This window comes from Pituophis catenifer, unplaced genomic scaffold (assembly GCF_029215685.1).
Source record: "Pituophis catenifer annectens isolate HBS135680 unplaced genomic scaffold, rPitCat1.0.hap2 SCAF_1, whole genome shotgun sequence".
NCBI classification, from domain to species: Eukaryota; Metazoa; Chordata; class Lepidosauria; order Squamata; family Colubridae; genus Pituophis; species Pituophis catenifer.
In genome coordinates this window covers 305521554-305541462 of record NW_027256881.1, presented here as the reverse complement: position 1 = coordinate 305541462, position 19909 = coordinate 305521554, and the positions used below count along the sequence as shown (strand labels likewise).

Here is a 19909-nt window from a genome sequence, read left to right as displayed (position 1 = left end):
TGTACATTGTTGCACAGGAAGTGCTCATAAACATTCTGTTTAATAATCTGCTTCAGGATTTTCCTCAGGTCTGTAACTTCCAGATTATCCTTGTTCCCTTTTTTTGAAGAAAGGGACATTTCCTCTTGGGTTTTCTTGGACCTGACAATTCTCAAGAACACTTAGACATTATTCGATTATTTTGTGTTCACCTTTGCTAGTTCTTAATGACTGCAATTCAGACTGGAATTATAGTTGGGAGTCATGCCAGTCATTAAGCAGGTCACCACTGACTGATCTGATTTTACAATCTTTCTTGTAGTGTTATTAAGTGAATATCGCTGTTGTTAAATGAATTCATTGTCCACAGAGGATGGTTTTTTTTGCCAGAAACAGGCAAAAAATTGTCAGTTTCTGGGGAAAAACATAATAAATCATGGTCATCTGACTGCAGGATGCTACAAACTGTCTGTTCTGTCCCCGTCTCACACACGCACACAAACAGTGTTAAATAAAACTTGCAGACAATAAATTCCTTCGATAACAGGATTGGCAGCAACCTAGTAGCTGCTTGCCAAGAACTTTACTCACAGAGGGAGGTGTTCCTCCTCCGTCAGATAAACCAAAACAAATACACAAAGCCACAGAATTGTCAAGTCCAGTCCGTATTAAATCCAAGGCAGGCAGATAACGTAGTTTCAGAGATACAATGCTACTCGCTAGTTGTTTAGTTTTGTCCGTCACAGAGCCTGAATGGCCACCACACCCCCTTTTATCCCCTGTGGGGTGTGGTCCAGTGACTCAGCTTAATCTCTGGCACGCCTCCTTTTCTGCTGTGTGCGTTTGTCTCTCTGACGCTGGCGTGGATCCAGCCAAGACTTATCTCCGTCACTGTCCGACTGCGACTGCTCAGCGATACCTGGCTCCTGGCCAATCTCTTCTCCTTCAGGAGACACCTGAGGCATTGCCAGAGAGGAGGGTCCTGGAGAGGGAGGCCTGGCCAACTCCTCTCCTTCACTTTTGGAGCCTTCTCCCTCCAATAAGACGGGCTCGGGGGTCGGAGTCACAACACTGCCATAAATGTGAGCTGGTTGCTGAGAGCCCGAAATGTGATCACATAACTGTAAGGGTGGTGGTCAACCATCGGAACTTAGAATCCAGATTGTATGTGTTCCGATGGAGGTCCATCATAACTTCAACAAGTCACTAGGTGACAGATATTAAATAAAGAGCTACTTGTAATTCATCTGGCTGGTTTAAATTAGTTAAGTGTTCTTGTGTTCTCTTCTAAACTGCAGCTCCTTTATTTCATAGCCAGCTAGAGCTTTGTTGCCTGAGTGAAGATAAGCAGAAAATACTATTTGAAAATTCTGCTTTCTCACCATTATTCCTTCTTTTTTCTTCCAATACATTTCTATGCTTTGGCTTTTTTTTTTTTTTAATATATCATTTCTTTCTGAAAATGCTGTTTTCTTATTTGGGCTATTTCTTGCAAGCCTCAGTTTGCTCTGACATTTAGCCTTTCTGACACAATGTTTAGTTTCTTGCAATTCTTTGGTTGTATGCACCTTTCTCCATTGTCCCCACTTTCTATATTTTTTTAGGGGAAAGTTCTGTGGGGAGACACAGGTCTCAGGCCTCCCATTTTTTTTTCTACTAGTAAGCATTTTTTACAATTGCATTTTCCAGGATTTTTCTTTTTTACTGGACACTGTCTTTCAGGATTTCAAGCCATTGGATTGTATGTAGCTTCTTTTTGAGTTAACCATAATCTACTTTTCTTTCAGTATATCTCCCTGATTCTTTCATCCATGCTTCCATGGTAAGTATTAGATCCAAAATAATGCATCCCTATACGCAAGGCTTGAAAGAAAATATAGGTACCAAGACATTCAACAATGGAAATTTTCTCTACTTGTTATTTGTCAATGCCTGGGTCAGATTTTGTTCTTGTAGTGTACTTATTCTTTATTTTTGCTTTCTAACATCCCAAATATAGTTGTGGTCATGTCAAAAAGAAGCATTTCTCACATGCTGTGTATCATTCTTTTCTACTGTACAATCTGCAAATGGAATAAAATAAAGTAAGTGAGCAAACAGCATTAAGATCTTGATAACCGAGTACAGACTCAGGCAAAGACCATCCGGAATGTTAACCTAGTCAGGTTTACATTTTCAGCATCATTATTAAATCCCCTGTACGAAAAATCCAGAATTTAGCTTTCTTTTTAAAAAATATTACTCATCCTGTTTTGTTTTGTTTTTAAAAAAAGGCTAGGGTGTGTATCCTTAAAGCCTTGATATAAATAGTGATGTGCATTTGTGTGCATATTGAAATCTAGCATCTGGAGTTAGCTATTTATTCACTGAATCACAAACAGTATCTTTCTGGCATTTTAACATAATTGACTCCTTATCATGTTAAAAACCATTTGTAAATGAATTGAGAAACATCAAGGCGAACACAGAATATTGCACCATGCTGCACTTTGAGAGTGAATGATTAATGGAAAGTGTTTCTAGATGGCTGAAAGGAGGGAAAATAACAAGGAGGAAAAGAAAGGAGGAAAATACCTTTCACAGCAAATTTCTGTGACATGTTTGCCTTTAGGTGGTTCAGGAACCCAAGGCGTGGGCTGCACGTAAGTGCTACATTTTAACATGCACTTAGCTAGACAACTTGAAGTTACACACAGCTACAGCCATTCTGTTTGGCAGCTTAAATGTTTTATCCACACTTAGGATGAAACTTTGCAGAGGCTTTTCGAAATCAAATTCCATCTCAGAACAATGAAATCTGCGTTTATGGACACTTTACTACTGGAAAGAGAGATTCTGCCAGGTTTGGAATAGCAGTCTGGTTCCTTGCTTGGAAGGTTGTTTGTCTTGTTGTTTTCAATGGACATGCTTAGGATCTTCTTTGCTCTAGAACCGCGTTCCTCCTCCTCCTCCTCATTTGCAAAGCAGCTTACTCTCGCAGGCAGCTTCGCCTCTCTTTCGCTACCCCCCACCTCTCTTCATGTGGCTCGAAGAAGACGCGAGGGCTGGCTAGGACTGCCCTGAGAAAACCTGGCCGTGAAAGGGCCGCCAGCTCAAAATTTTACAACAACAAAAAATGAAGACCGGGCAGCCGTTCACTGAAGGAAGCGGACGAAACTCATCACTCCATCGTCCAGGCAGCCTTCGGGAAAAACAGAAGGGGAGCGCCGGCCGCCGCCAAGATGAAGGGGCCGCGCAGCCGCAGTGGAGAGACGGGGGGCGGGGGAGGATTGACATTGCGGGAGAAGAGCCCACGGGTTTCGGGAGGACGACGACGACGCAGCCAAGCAGCCGCGCGCAACCTCCGCGGCGGCGGCGGCGACGACGACGGGCGCGCGGGTGTGCATGTGTGCATGTGGGGTTGTCTTCGCCTAGCCTTCCTTGCAGTTTCTGCCTCCGTCGCGCCGGGGCGGCTGTCGGGCCCAGCAGGTGGATAAACACGGTCGTCGAACCATGGGCGCCGCACTGCCGCCGCGCAGCCATGTCTAGCGGCGATAGCAGCAGAGGCGCTGCCCGGAGGAGCGCAGCTCAGCGCTGTGCGCGACGTTTTCTTTGAGGCGGGCGGATTGGCGGCGGCGGCGGCGGCGGCGGCGGCTGCATGAGACGATTCCATGTTGGCGGTTCAGGATTAAGCGAAGGAAGACCCCGGTCGTGGCGCAGAGAGCCGGCTGACTTCTTCCTCTCTCCCTCCATTCCTCGGCGCTCCGGTGGGAAGGCTCCGTTCTCCAGCGGGGAACGGAGAGGCATGGCTGACCGAAGCGCTCCGAAGTGCCACTTGAGGCTGGAGTGGGTTTATGGCTACAGAGGTCACCAATGCCGCAACAATCTTTACTACACGGCCGCCAAAGAGATCGTTTATTTTGTGGCGGGGGTTGGAGTGGTCTACAGTCCCCGGGAGCACCGGCAGAAATTTTACCTGGGGCACCAGGACGACATCATCAGGTAGGATGCCGCTTCTTCCTCCCCAGCCCTCCTACCTTGTTCTGCTCCAAGCCTTCCTTGGAACCGTCCTTGCGGGAATTATCGCAGGACAACCGGCGGGCGCCCTCCGTAGGGCACCGAGTCCCCCGCTTGATTCCCTTTCCTAGAAGCGTTGCGGTAACTGGGAATTCTCCTTCTTCTTCTTCTTCTCCTTCTTCTTCTCCTTCTCCTTCTCCTTCTCCTTCTCCCTCTCCCTCTCCCTCTCCCTCTCCCTCTCCCTCTCCTTCTCCTTCTCCTTCTCCTTCTCCTTCTCCTTCTCCTTCTCCTTCTTCTTCTTCTTTTATGAGGCTTCTCTTTATCTGTTTTATTCCAAACAGTAACGTTTGGTTTCTGATCATTGCAGTTCCTTTCTTTTTCTAAGATCCACTGAAATAATCTCCTGAAAAAAAATCTTCAGTTTATAACTAAACTTTTAGCAAATGTAAACTTCCTTTTCTTGAGAATGAAGTAGAGGTTTTGAATCCATTTACTTTTGGCTAGTGTGTGGAATCGGAATTCCCATAATGAATACTGTATCTCTGATTTTGATTCATCCCCCACCTCTTTTTAGCTTTTTCCATAGTCTAGTTGAATTGCTGTCCATTTATCTTTGATTAAGAGACAAATACAGTATCCTTACATGAACTACAGTCTCCTTTGCCAATTGCTAACCTGCCTCTATTGTCTCTGTCCCCTGTCAGTAATAATAACTGACTTTCCTCTAAGGTACATGTTCATAATAATCCTAATAGATTTTACACACCATGAATCTGGCCTCAGATCGTATTAGGAAAAGAACTACTTTGATACTGGTATGGACTTAAGCCCATCTAACTTGGCTTGGGACAAAATGAGAGTTATATCACGTGGACATGGTGCAAAAAAAGTTAACGACGTGTAAATTCTCAATCATGCAGGTAGAGTTGTACAAAAATCACCTAGCCACAGCACAAACACACCCTGAGGTCTTGAGGTTGAGTCATGGCAACTGGATTTCTTTTCTTGTTGCTTTGAAATGTTTCACTGCTTATCCAAGTAGTTTGGATGACTGAAGAAGCTACATGGATAAGCAATGAAAAATTTCAAACCAAAAAAGACAAGGAATTTAATTGCCATGACTTAACTTCCAGACATCAGGGTGTGTTGGTGCTGTGGCTAGGTGTAAGAAAAAATCTTCAATTTCTATCATTTAAAAAACCTTCTCTATCACCAGTGATCTTTATGTACGCTTGTTAAGATGAGAGTGCACTTCTTATACACCCATGTGCTGTTTTTTTGCTTCTTCAATATCAAAGACACCTGGAAAGATATTCTTATAGTGCTGCTTCTTTTCCTTTCACTGCCTTATGAAATTGTCTACAGTTGAGCAGCGTAAATTTTGAAGCATTGTAATCTTTATGAGTGGCTGATTGGATGATAGTATTTAGTTTGTCTTGAACAGATATATTTTTCCATTCCTACCAAGTATGCTTTTTTAGTTAAAATAATATTAGTTTTATTCTCTTTCATTGATTAATAAACAGATGTGATACATTTACATGAGAGAAAACTATTTTTTTTTGTCCTGGGCAATGGATTTCTGTGATTCCTGCCATTAATTCAAATCAGTAAACTTGCAGAAGTTTATTGTTAATGTATTATATAACTGTGACCCATTTCTTCAAGCTTTTGAATATTGTCTTGTGCTAGTAGTGCAGTATTATATGAATAAATAGAATCATACTTTTATATAACTAATGTTGGCAATCATAGCATAATATTGGCAAAATCTTAGAAAATAATATTAAAACTTTGTTTTGGAATTGGTTTTCACTTAGGATTTAATAATTGTATATTGCATTTGAATATATATATATATATATATATATATATATATATATATATGTATGTATGTATGTATGTATGTATGTATGTATGTATTGTATACACACACAGATAGAACTTTCCAAGTAGAAATCAAACAATATTTCTTACTGAATTCTGAATTTCTGATTGTCTTACATTTTCCCTTAAACATTAATCTTCCAAGCTCAAAATAAATGCTTTAAAATCTTTCATTAACTTTCTTAGAACTATCAGTAAACATAGAGAATATTTTAAGGGTGTTAATTTTGAGATACGATTTCAAATAAATATTTTATTTTGATTGTATCACTCATAGTTTAGTTCATAATTACATATAAATAAAAGTATATTTTTACTAGAGTATACATTAATTGAAGCATCAGTGTCAAATAAATATTATAGCTGTATTTCCAATAAAACATTTATTTTTTATAGTATATTGTATACTATACAATTATTGCTATTAGCAAAACTCCTATTATTTTTTATAGTAAGTACATGTTATGTGGAATTAGTTGCTTTTGTATTCCAACCTTAATATGCATTAATTTGAATTTCCACTCTGTTTTTAAATGTGATACTACTATCATGTGCAGAAATTAGTAACTGAGATTGTGGGTCTGTAAGATTTTCTCTAGAGTAAGAAAATAAGCCAACAACTAGGGAATGTAAAATTTATTTTAAAACAAACACACCTTTATTTCTCATAAAGCTGTAAAGATAAATTTGATAAATCAACATATCTAGGGAAACCTCATAAGTCAGTGAAGGACTCAGTAGGATGTTCAGTGGTGGGATTTGAGCATTTTTCATAGGATACATTACTCATAAGAAAACTGAAGAAAGCATTCTGTTCAGCAGTTGAGATTTCAGTCTTATAGCAGCTGTATAGCCAAGGCAGTCACCAATCTTACTGCAGGAACAGAAGCAAATTCCACGAACAGCAGGGGAGCTGTCCAGCACAAAGCGATACCATTCAATGTAAACAAGGGAAAACAAGCCAAGGTTCTTGTCAAAACAGGAGCTGTCCAGCTTTGTTTTTAGATATTGGGCGAAAAGATACGTGAGAAGAATTACAACGGTTTAGCGTTTTGCTGGATTCAGAGAATTCCATAGCAAAGGATTCTTCAGATTTGTTTAGCAAATAGCAGCAGAGCATTTATAGTTATCCGAAACTCTTAAATATGTAGAGAAGCTAAAAGAAGGCAGTTTATATTCAATAGAAAGGATGTTTAGAATGAAAATCTAAGACATATCTTATACTGGAAAAATTCTAAACACAGACAGCAGTAGGCCACTAGATCATTTTGTATTATTACAGTATCAGCTTATCTCCACATTACCCTAATATTACTATATTACATTGTTGTACATTATTTTTGTGTACTTAGAAAATGTAACTTCTCAGATATTAGATTTGGAAAAAATCAAAGACTAATACATTTAGCTACTATATTTGAACATAAGAGTAATGATGTATGGATTCATGGTCATTTAAATCTGGAATGTGGTTGAAAGATGCTAGTTTCTAGTAGAAACATGTCCTATAATATCTAGCTCCCTGGAAATCTTTGTTAATAGCATGTGAAAGTGAATTAAAGAATACATGAGGTTTTGAGATAACTAGCTTAAAATATAATTATGTAGCATCTGTTTTTGTCTGTATATGTTTTCCTGAATTTTTCTGTGTAAAATTTTCTCATTTGATTTGTTCAACTGCAGTAAAGGATATGGGTATAGCTACTTCTCTGTTTGCATGAGATAGTAGGAAGCTGCCTTATTGTCAGGCACGGTAATTGAAGATTGAGTTGTAGCTCAGATTTATTGCTCATAACTATATCCAAGAATCTGGTCGACTAACAGTCAGCACTAAATTGGCACTAGATAAAGGTCAACAGAATTCAATGTGGGTTGGACTTGGATCTCTTGTGGCAACGCAAAGACTCTAAATTGATGATGTGTTTAACTCCACCCTTCAGCTCTGCCTGCTCTTCTTCTACACATATACAAAATAAGGCCACTGATTTATTAGGTCACCATAGTCAGTGCTGTCTGGCATTAGCTGTTAAAGATTTCACTCCAACTTCCCTCCCAGCCCTATTTGGAGATTGAACCAGATTTCTTTGTATCTATTCTACTATGAAATTATTGCTAAAAACAAGGCATCCTGTTGAAAATGATGTGGTTTTTATTCTATATCAAATTTTTATTTTAAAATATTTACAATAAATTAAAATGGAAAAAAAAACATTAAAATGTGTAGTATGTTTAGAGTTACTATGTCAAATCAACAGGCTGAGGAGCTGAAGGCATAAGATAATAATTTAAAGTTTATTCTTTACACGTAGGTAAATTAATGTAGTAATTAAGCTACAACAAATTTTGCAGCTTATTTTGAAAATCAAACATATTTTTGCTGCTAAACAGTTAATGGGCTATAGACACTGTAGCATTTAAAATAAATACACTGAAGTCGATAACAATGTATTTTACGGATTGATATTTCTTAAATGACTGCAAGATGACTTATTGCATCTTCCTAAATTAGCAGCAATAGCAGTTTTCTAGAGGGGACATAACAAAGGAAAAAAGAAAGCTGACTTCATTTGATCAGACCATTGGTTTCTAAAGCTGATTTCACCATGGGTTCTCTACCTTTTTGTTCTGGAACACATTTTAAAATATGAGAAACTATCATGCATCCCACCCATATACTGTGTTTTCCTGAAAATAAGACCTCCCCGGATAATAAACCCAATTGGGCTTTTGAGTGCATGCACTAAAATAAACCCTCCCTGAAAATATTTAAATGCATGCACAGCCGATCCCTGCCATTTCCTCTGGTTAGGGTTAGGGAGATAGAGCTGGAAATCAGGTAAGATAGCAAGAGGAGCCCCATCTTTTTATCAGGGACTTTTTATCAGGTTTGCCTGATCCGCCAGTTGCGGTCCTTCCTAGATCTGGATTCCTTGTGCATAGTCAGTCATGCCCTCGTCACCTCTCGCCTGGACTATGGCAATGCTCTTTACATGGGGCTCCCCCTGAAGAGCACCCGGAGACTTCAGCTGGTCCAGAACGCGGCCGCGCGGGTAGTGACAGGAGCTACATGGCGCTCCCACATAACACCCCTCCTGCGTGAGCTGCACTGGCTCCCAGTGGTCTTTCGGGTGCGCTTCAAGGTGTTGGACATCACCTTTAAAGCGCTCCATGGCATAGGACCTGGATACCTTCGAGACCGTCTGCTGCCGCCAACGACCTCCCACCGACCAGTGCACTCCCACAAAGAGGGCTCCTCAGGGTGCCATCGCCCAAGCAATGTAGACTGGTGGCCCCCAGGGGGAGGGCCTTCTCTGTGGGGGCACCTGCTCTCTGGAATCAACTGCCCCCAGAGATACGAAGAATTCAAGACCTCGGTGCCTTCTGCCGTGCCCTGAAGACCTTCCTTTTTCAGCAAGCCGGGCTGGCTTAATGCTTTTTAAATGTTTTTAATATGTTTTGTTATTGTTTTTTAACTTTGGGGCCAAATTTATATATTTCTTTTTAAACTGTTTTTAATGTTTGTATTCATGTTTTTTACTTTGGATGTACACCGCCCTGAGTCCTTCGGGAGAAGGGCGGTCTATAAATTTAATAATAAATAAATAAATAATAAATCTTGCTCCACACGCCCCAAAATAATAACTCTCCCCGAAAATAACCCAAGCGCTTATTTTGGAGTTCAAAAAAAATGTAAGACAGGGCTTTATTTTTGGAAAAACACGGTAATTGGTCATGAAGTCCTCCCTAGTCACATAAACAAATCCCTCGCTCAAGAAACTCAGGTTAGTCAGAGCTGTCAAACCACTTTCTTGCTTTTGTAAAGCATTGAAAAATCATTTCCCTAAAATATCTCCAAAACCTAGTGGTTTTCAGAGAAACATTCATATCGAATAGTAACATAAAATAAAATCACAGCAGTTTGGGGACATGGAGCAGTGGGGGAAGAGGGAGAAAGCAGAAGAACAGAAGCTTGTTTGATTTATCTGTTTCAATGGGGCTGCTTCCAAGAGAGCAGGTTATGGCTTGCCTGTTTTGGATATAATGGAGAAACTTTTGAGTAACTTCCTTTCTCTAAAGAAATGTTGAATAATTTTAAAAAAGAAGACTGTTCCTCTCTGTATCAGGAAGGTGGACTGTTTCCAGCTTTCTTCGGGATGGTCTTCAAGGCATAAGGGCAGTCTTCAAGGGCAGTCTCATGTTGTTGTGGAATGGGAATCTTGACTCCGAAGACCATGCCACATTTTCAGTATATCTTTCATTATTTGATCAGTTGCATTTAAGACTGTTCTGTAAACTTTGAAACTATATAGTCTATTTCCTAGAAACTATATTGTAGGAAATAGAAAGTTCTTGAGAACATTCTTCTTTTGCCAGCAGTCAGCAGTGACATGGCAGCCTTTTAGCATTTGTTGTGATAATTTGGATGGGACTTCCAGATATCTGGCAATTTGTAACCATATTGTTATGGTTGCTAAGTTATTATGAACTGAACATATATAATTGGTTCTCATACACAAATGTTATGTAGTACTTTAGAGTGAAAAAAATTCATACACAAGCAATCAAATGTGCTTAGTCCCATGGTGAATGGGTGAAACTTTTAGCTCTGAAAGTAAATAATAAAGTTGTAAATCCACATTTGTTTCTATATACTGTGTGTCCGGATGATGACGAATAATAAGTGGTAACACCTCAAGTAACATATCTAGTAACTCAAATGTGAATAAATCCCTGCATTCTTAAATGAGTTATCTATTATCCTTAGATTATATGGATTATTAAAGATATTGGCAGGATGTAGTTTACAAGTAATGTTTCAATTTACCATCTGAAAAGTATTCTTAAAAGGAATTTCCTTTTCTGTTCAACTAGAAAGTTGCTTGTCGAAAGGTTCATAGAGCTTGTTATACTGAAGTTCAGAATAATAATTTCAGATATGTTTAAGACACGCAGTGAAATTCAGACTATAGATGACCTGTTTCAAAAGTTATTAACTTTTGTTTATGCTTCTTTTTTTCCAAGCCTTGCTTTACATCCTGATCGAGTATTGGTAGCAACAGGTCAAGTTGGGAAAGAACCATATATCTGTGTTTGGGACACCTACACTGTACAGACTGTATCAGTAATGAAAGATGTTCATACACATGGCATAGCTTGCTTGGCATTTGATGTAGATGGTCAGGTATGTATATGTATTAATTATTCTGTTTAATGTCTGCATAATTTGGTGCAAATTCTACTGTATAGACTAGCTTTGGATGATACATTGAGATATTTAATTTTTAAAATAAATATAGAAGCATTCATAAACATGATGAGAACATTAAGGGTTATTTACATAGTTTAAAATGGTCTATCATTCTAATAATTAAATTGCATTATATAGCACATTACTGTGTAAATTCAGCTTTTGTAAAGCTAAAAGGAGTCCCTGTGGATTTTACTCCACTAATTGTTGCCAATTATAAGCTCATCTCCATTTCAAGGCCATTGAGCCAACGCTGTCCGAAAACATTTCTACGGTCATGTGGCCAGTATGATATCATGAAGCACTATTAACTTCCCTCCGTGGTGCTATCTATTTATCTACTTGCATTTGCATACTTTCAAACTGATAGGTTGGCAGGAGCTGGGGTGAGGATTGGTGCTCATGCTGTCACATGGTGCTCAGGTCTCGAACTTTGGTTGCTGGTTTTCCAGCTGATAAGTCCAGTGTCTTAATTGTTGAGCCACTGTGCCACCCAGCTTAGTTTTGTGAAATTCTGAATTTCACAATCAACTTCATAATTCTATAGAAAAACTAAGCTCCTAAAGTTGTCCTGAGGCTTCAGAAGAAAGACAGATCATGACAGTTAAAGGTAGTCTTCAGCTTATGATCAGTTGCTTACTGATTATTTGAAATTTTGACAGACTCCCAAAAGATGCTTACAACCCCCTTTCAAAGTTCCAATGGCCTCCCCCTTGCAGTCATATGACCGCATTTTGGGCACCCAGCAACTGAGCCACACTTATAGCTGTTTGCAATGTCCTGTGATCACATGACAGTAATTTACAATGTTTTTGCTGAAAACCTTTGTTTAGTTCCATTTTTTGGCAGAAATGCTCCATAATGAATAATGGGTTCATTTAACAACTGTGATGTTCACTTAATGACTATGGTGACTTAATAATCACTGCAAAAAAAAGGTTGTAAATCAAGGGCTACCTATAGTCTCTAGTCAATGCTCTCTTACCTTAACGGAAATAATAAACATAAAAACATATATTTCTAAGACTGCAAAATCTGCATTCATTCATATGTATGTAATACCTTGTTTCACAGAAATCAAACTCTCATTTCCCTCTCCCAAAAGCCACATGCAAATATTTTTATTTGTTTGTATACCACACATGGTTATTTATGGTCCATACCAGATTTAAGAAAATAACATTTGATTTTAGATATATTTTCCTGTTTTGCCATCTGGATTTAATTTAGGCAAGCATTATGATTCTCCACTGATATAATTTACACTGTAATTTCAAAGTGTTACTTTTAAAAGGCAATGTTTATTTTAAATAAATTGCTGAAACATACATAGTGTTATCCATATGGAAACACTATGGAAAATTTTCATTCATCTACCATTTCTGTTACTCCCATATGGCACTAGATATGAGGACAAATACCAGTTACTGGTTAATATTAGATATATTTAATACTAGCTGTACCCGGCCACGCGTTGCTGTGGCCCAGTCTGGTGCTTCCTCTGGGCTAAAAGAGCGAGGCTGAAGTTCCAAACTCTCTACGAACATTTGGTGGGCATGGCAAACTCGACATCACTTACTTTCATCAATCACATGACAGCCCCCGAGCCACGCCTACCCAGTTGGTGATTAGGGCAGAGAACCGGTTGCTAAAAAACAATGGGAACCACAAAATCCTCCCTCTCTGTCTCCCCCTCTCTCTTTGTATCTCTCTCTGTTTCTCTCTCTCCCCCATCTGTATCTCTCTATGTCTCTCTCTCCCCCCCTCTGTATCTCTCTATGTGTGTCTCTCTCCCCGTCTCTGTATCTCTGTCTCTCTCTCCCCTCTCTGTATCTCTCTCTGTCTCTCTCTCCCCGCTCTGTATCTCACTATGTCTCTCTCCCCCCTATGTATCTCTCTATGTCTCTCTCCCCCTATGTATCTCTCTGTGTCTCTCTCTCCCCCTCTCTCTGTATCTCTATGTCTCTCTCTCCCCCCTCTCTCTGTATCTCTCTCTGTCTCTCTCTCTCTCTCTCCCACCCTCTCTGTATCTCTCTCTCTCTCTCTCTCTCTCTCTCCCACCCTCTCTCTCTGTATCTCTGTATGTGTGTGTCTCTATCCCCCCTGTCTCTCTGTATTTCTCTATGTCTCTTTCTCCCTCTCTCTCTGTTTATCTCTGTCTCTGGCCCGGCCTCTTCTGCATCTCCCGCCATCGCCCTTACCTTTTCAGGCCAGGCCTTCACAGCTCTCCGCACTACAGCAGAAACTCAGAGGTCCCTTCCGTCCTCCCTACACAGATGTTCTCTGGGGGCTCGACGGGGAGACGCATAGTAGGGAAGGGAAGGGAGGGAGGGAGGGGATGTGGCAGGGGTTCGAGGCTGGTTTGGAGCTTCCCGCCCGAAGGAAGAAAGTGGCAAAGCCAGGAGCCATGCACACTCCACTGGACCCCTGCTGCGCAGTTCTCCTCCCCCGCCTGCCAAGAGCAGGGGAATGATTAAATCCCCCGCTCTTCGAGGTGAAACGAAGGAGGGCCGGCCATCCTCCCTTGTGCCCATTTCCGCCTCTTGAAGCCTCCCCGGAGCCCTTTCTCTGCCAGAGGGTGAAATTTTCATGTAGGCTCTGTGAACTGCCAGAGCGCCCACCTGGGAATCAAAGACAGCGCTGGTCAAAGGCGACCCTGAGGCTCCAGTTGCCTCCATCTCCCGCTCACCGACTGGATTCACATAGCACTGGTTAGCGGCTGGTCTTTCTGACCTCGAGGCCCATGGTAGCACTGGGTCAGGCGCGGTTCGGGCCAAGCGAGGGATGGAGGGTTCCCCCTCAGCAGACCCAGTCAGCCTCGTTGCCAGGTGTTCTTTGGAGGGAGCCCCGAGAGTGGCTGGCGAGGTGGATAGGCAGCAGCGGTGGGCAAAGCTAGTTCGCAGGGGGGCTGGGGGCTTCCTGGCGGGGAGCCGGCTGCCTACCTGCCGAGCCTGGTGGCAGGATATGGCCCTTGGGCGTCTCTGCCTTCCAAATGTGCAGTTTCTTGGAAGCAATATGGAGAGTCTAAATATAAGGAGCAGAAATCTGTTGAGCACAATCAGGGCTGGGAGGCTGCCATGTTGGTTTTACGTCCAGCAGATGGCGCTGTTTTTCAATGTTTTTCAATGTCTTTCAATGTTTTCCAATGTTTTTCCTGTTTTTACCTGTCACAGGTGTGACATGTATATAATATAGGTATATAAAAACACACCCGTAGTCAAATGCAACTTTGTGTCAAAATTTGAAAGCAATCGGTGAAGAACTTTCGGAGATGTGCAGTTATGCACAAACAGACATTTACATTTTTATTTATATAGATTAGAAAATATGCAGAAAACGTCTATTGGTTTTACTCTGGAATTCTATGAATTTTATCTAATTTCTCTAAATGAAAAATTGAAGAATAAGGTTATGACACTTAAAATGCTAAATCCAAAATCTATAACTCCATTACTTCTGTCTTTAGTCAGGATGATACTGTTTAAATGTAAGATGTAGACATACTAAAAAGCACCAAAACTCTCTCCAAACTTTTCCATTGTCCTTAAATTCTGAATTTATTTATTTATCTATTTTTATCTGTCTTCCAGACTGATTACCCACTTATAATTTTCTTCTTCACACTTTTTACTTTCTTTAGATTTTCCAATAGAACGTCTTTTTATAATGCATTTTGCCTTTATTGTCCTTTTTCTCTTGTCCTGTGTAAACTTTGTTACATTGCCTTTTAATCAGGGTCAATAATGTCAAAATGATGGATATGATAGCAAACAAGGATCTGACTTGTTTTAAGAGGCATCATGTGGTGGCCTAGAAATATTCTTAATAACCAATTAAAAAGGGGCGAGGCTTTGAACACTCAACTGCACCCACCATTTTGTTGACCACTCCAGTTTACTGTGAACCGTGTTTAAAGTAAATATTTTAAATTGAATCATGCATTAGCCACTGGTCTGATTTGAATACACCCTAACTGGTTTTAGACTCAGTCAGAGCTCCTCTGATATGATTGTAAACCCAGAAGAGAAGCTGATTTTGAAAGTATATCTATCATTAATCTCTAGTAGCAACCATTCAAGGTCTTCCACCTTTTTTCAGTCCAACACAAATTGAATGATACCAACATGAATAAAATTGGAGAAGGAAGTCTGTCAAATTTTAAACCCATAGAAGCAGTGGCTTATGTTCTAGGTATCTTTACATTTTGCTACTTAATACCGGTATAGAAAGTTAACATTTTTATTTCTTGGTGAAATTATACAAATGTTTATAAAGATTATCGCTGCTTGTAGGATGCAGTTTGGCAATGTTAATTATTAATAGGCTGAAAGGAGAAATGTGCAAGAATCTAAAACTTACTTAACTTCTGTGAGTTGATTACAGCTTGGGAGTCCAAAAGGCAAGGTGGTGGCTGTGTCCACTTTATTAAATTCCCACCCTTGTTAAAATTTATGTCATGCCTTTTTAATTCCCCCCCATGACTTTGTTTCTAGTGAAGGGCATTTGTTTCTGTTTTGCTTATTTTGTCAGCAGCATTTATGAAAATGACATATGAAAATGCATATCTAAAAGTTCAGAAAGATAGTAGTAGTATTATTCCAGTAGAAATATAAAGTCTTCAACTTTGTGAGTAGAATGTAGATGATTCCAGTGGTGAGTTGCTCCTGGTTCAGTCTGGTTCTATAGAACCGGTAGTAAAATTGGTGGGAGGCTCCACCCACCCACCACAACGTTATCATGGGTGATCTGCGCATGTGCAGAAGCACGTGCGCACTCCCGTTGTGAACCGGTCGTAAAGGTAAGTAGAACCCACCCCTGGATGATTCACTTCTTCCTCCTCTCATAGTTATTTGTTTATTTTGGAGATGGTAATTTGCATCAAAGTGGCATCCATCATAGACATGTAATTATGGTTAATTATATCTCCAAATCATTTCATTTCATAATTAAGTTTATTGGGAGATATAATTAATAAAAAATATGTAAGAGTCTCCCAGGACATGCTAAATTGATAGCAAAGTCATAGAATATTTAATAGGATATTTAGGGAAGATGAATGTACAGCAGAGAAGTAAAAGTTGAAGATTCAGCATTTTCCAAGTTAGCATACTATATTGCAACCCTTTATTTCCCCAAAAGAATCTAACAAAACTCTTTTAATATTTTTATTTCTAAAGAAGAAATAAAGGGCACTGAATTCTAGAAAAATCCTACATCAGTATTCCTTTCCTTGAACTTTGTGGTAGCATATTTGGGGTTTACGCCATTCAAACTGGAAGGCTCAATTACAAAACTGCATCTTTCTCAGCCTGGAGTATCTCTTATATGTGATAGAGTTTTAAGGAAAAATATGTAAATTTTGCAGATTACTTGTCTTCCTAGAAAATTCTCTCTCTCTCTTTCTCTGACAATTTTATAAGGTTCAAATCAGATTGGATTTCAGAAGAATGATTTGGGTACCTGCTGAAACTTCTGATTTGGGTACCTTCTGAATCTATTTAAATCAACTAGATTTGGTTCAATATTTAGTGAAATCCAAAGCCTGCCTCTAGTTAAAAACTTTGTAAAACGATGTTTTCAAAAGCTGCAGAAGAGGGAACCTAATTTATCACTAACAGTTATTAGTATTAACAGTTAATACTATTAGTATTAGTTTGCCTTATAACTGCATCGAACCTTATAATACAACTTTCTTTTTTCCCCATAGTAAGGTGCTGAAGGTTATTCATCAATCTCCCCATTAAAAAACATGGCAAATGATTCTGAAAGGGGCAGAAGCAATATAACATTACTGAAGCTTCTCCATGTAGTTCTTTGGATTTTACCCTATCTCTTCAGAACTCTGTAATACATTATTTACTTTTAAAATGCTGTATTCTTGTTATTCTCTCCCCTCCCCCAAACTGAATCATTTAGAATGTATTAATGTTTTCTTTTATTCTCCTTTAATATTTTGGGAATTGTTAGCGTTTGCTTTCAGTTGGTTTGGATTCAAAGAATACAATCTGTGTCTGGGATTGGAGAAAAGGAAAAATGTTGTCCATGGCTCCTGGTCACACTGACAGAGTAGGTATAATTTTATTTACTCAGTGTATATTTTAAGAACCTTTTTCTATGTCTGGCAAGTTTGATACAACCAGTGGTGGTTTCCTCCTGGTTTGGCCCGGTTGGGCCGAGCCGGTAGCGGTGACGATATGACATCACTAAACCGGTTCTCTTTGTTCGGGAGCTGGGCCCTCCTGCCACCCCTCCCCCCGCCGCCCCCCTGTGTTATTCTTACCTTTTATTTGGCCCCAACCCCAATCTATTGCTGCCTCCCGAGTCCCAGCTGATCAGCTAGAAGGAAAAAAAACTGTTTAAACTCTTGCCGCGGGGCTTCAAAGGGCCGCCCTACAGCTGATCTGTGTTAAAAGGCAGTGTGGTGGTAGACCGGTGCCTCCAAAAACGAACGAGTAGACCGGTGCCTCCAAAACAAATGGGTAGACTGGTGCCTCCAAAAACAAATGGGTAGACTGGAGCCTCCAAAAACAAATGGGTCAACCGGTGCCTCCAAAAACGAATGAGTAGACTGGTACAGCTCTGCAAGCAGTTAAAAACCTGGTAGACCAGTACCTCTGCTAAATCCTAAGAATTGTCACATGACCATGAAGCCATGCTCACAAAATAAGCCATGCCCCCAGAACCGGTAGTAAAAATTTTTAGAACCCACCCCTGAATGCAACCATTTTTAGTGGCACCACAAATAAGCAACAATGCATAGTAGTTTATACTTCTGATTCTATATAAGGCTTTTTACACATATTTGCTTAGGAGGAAATTACAGTGAATTAAATATGGTTAGTATTATATTTATGTATCATATTTCTTGCAAAGAGCCTTGATTGGCTTTCATGATCATTTAAATTAGCAAGCTTATCTGTTTGTATTATAAATCTACAAATATATAAGAAGTTTAAGAAAACCTATTGGACAAAATAATTCCAGCAAAACTTTATCTAATTTTTAGATAAGGAGATGTGGATATATTTCTGTAAATATGTTTGCTTTTCTCTATAATCAATGTTATTTTCCTCTGTCCCCTGTTCAGATATTTGACATTTCTTGGGATTTGTACCAACCAAACAAACTTGTTAGCTGTGGTGTAAAACATATTAAGGTAAGAAAACATATATTTCAGTTCTGCTTCCATTTCATCACAACATATCTTTTCTACCCTTGTGTATTCTTTATTTTTAATTGTTTGGTCTTTTGAGGTGTTCTAGAAGCCCTCAGTCTTCTAGGAGTTGAGTGGTCTCCAAACGTAATGCTAAAAATAAATACAATAAACCTTTTTTTATATGTATAAGATAGGATACCTCAGGGATGAATTGAAGATAGTTTTATTTAGAGTCGTAGTGGCCCAGTGGTTAGAATGCAGTATTGCAGGCTAATTCTGCCGACTGTTAGCAGTTTGATTCTCACTGGCTCAAGGTTGTCTCAGTCTTCCATCCTTCTGAAGTTGATAAAATGAGGACCCAGATTATTGGGGGCAATAGGCTGACTCTGTAAACCGTTTAGAGAGGGCTGTAAAGCACTTTGAAGCAGTATATAAGTCTAAGTGCTATTGCTATTTTTTCTTTATACAATTTATAGACTACCAATTTATTCATTCATTCATTTATAAAATTTATAGATGGTTTATAATCATGCAGTGATGCAGAAATAAATTTAACTCCATGGCCCAGTTGTGGAAATGTCCTTTCCTGGACACTCCATCTTCTTGGCTACAGTATTTGGCACAAAATTATTTAAACTGAAATCTTATTGGTCAGCATAAGCAGTTTCATTCTTGTCAAAACAAAATAAAATTAATTGATAAAAGCTAAGTTATTTCCAACTGTTCTTTAACTGTGTTACACAACTGACACAAGCTGGAATCAATCCAACTAACTTGGTTGTCCTAGAAGAAGCTGTTGGTAGTTTCTCATTTCTAGAAGTGAGAGGGGCTGAAGCACAGAGGTAATGCTTTTATGTGGCAATTCCTGCGGTTTGGAACAGCCTTCCAGCCAAGATCAGAAGGGTTCTCTCTGTCTATTCATTTCAGGAAATGCTGAAGATGGAGCTCTTCCAAAGAGCTTTTGTGAACTGAGCAGCTATCATCAGGGTTTTTTTGTATTGTTGTTGGTCTTTGGTTTTCATTGAGTGATCATTATTAATTTATTGGTACACTATTAATATTTATTCTGGTGTTTTTGTTATGAACATTTTTGGTTAACAAGCTGGAGTGCTACCAGATTACAGTGATTATTGGTTGAATGAATAAATACATGACTATTTATAAGATTATATAGAAAATGCTATCCAATATTCATCAACACAATGCTTGATAGAGCAGAAATCACAACAGAATCAAAGATTTTCTGAATGAAGTCATGTTTGCTGTCCATCCAAAATCAGGCAATGATTGTTTCTAAGGAGCCCTGGTAGCGCAGTGGTTAGAATGCAGTACTGAAAGCAAACTCTGCCCACAGCCTAGAGTTCGATCCTGACAGGACTCAATTCAGTCTTCCATCCTTCCGAGGTCGGTAAAACAAAGACCCAGATTATTGGGCATATTATGCTGACTCTATAAACCTCCCAGAGAGTGCTGTAAAGCTCTATGGTGCAGTATATTAGTCTATATGCTATTGCTATTGCTAATATTAGTACTCCAGGAAGCCATTTCAAGTTTTGGATAACTACAACTGGAAAAAAAAATAGAAATATCCTGCATAATCAACTGTACAAGAAGAGAAAAGAGATCATCCACCACTCAGCATG

General features: G+C 39.5%; 1 protein-coding gene across 3 annotated transcripts in view; it reads left to right on the top strand.

The window, feature by feature from the left end:
• Positions 1-3748: 3748 nt before the first annotated feature.
• EML5 (EMAP like 5) overlaps positions 3749-19909 on the top strand; it is a 98813-nt gene continuing 82652 nt past the window's right edge. For 2 of the 3 annotated variants that reach the window (XM_070931484.1, XM_070931485.1), the window contains exons 1-4: positions 3764-3960; positions 10885-11044; positions 17078-17176; positions 18198-18266. In XM_070931484.1, the coding sequence (XP_070787585.1) occupies positions 3764-3960; positions 10885-11044; positions 17078-17176; positions 18198-18266 (525 nt within the window). Of the gene's footprint in view, positions 3961-10884; positions 11045-17077; positions 17177-18197; positions 18267-19909 lie in introns of all 3 variants that reach the window. The other variant, XM_070931483.1, reaches the window with a different exon arrangement.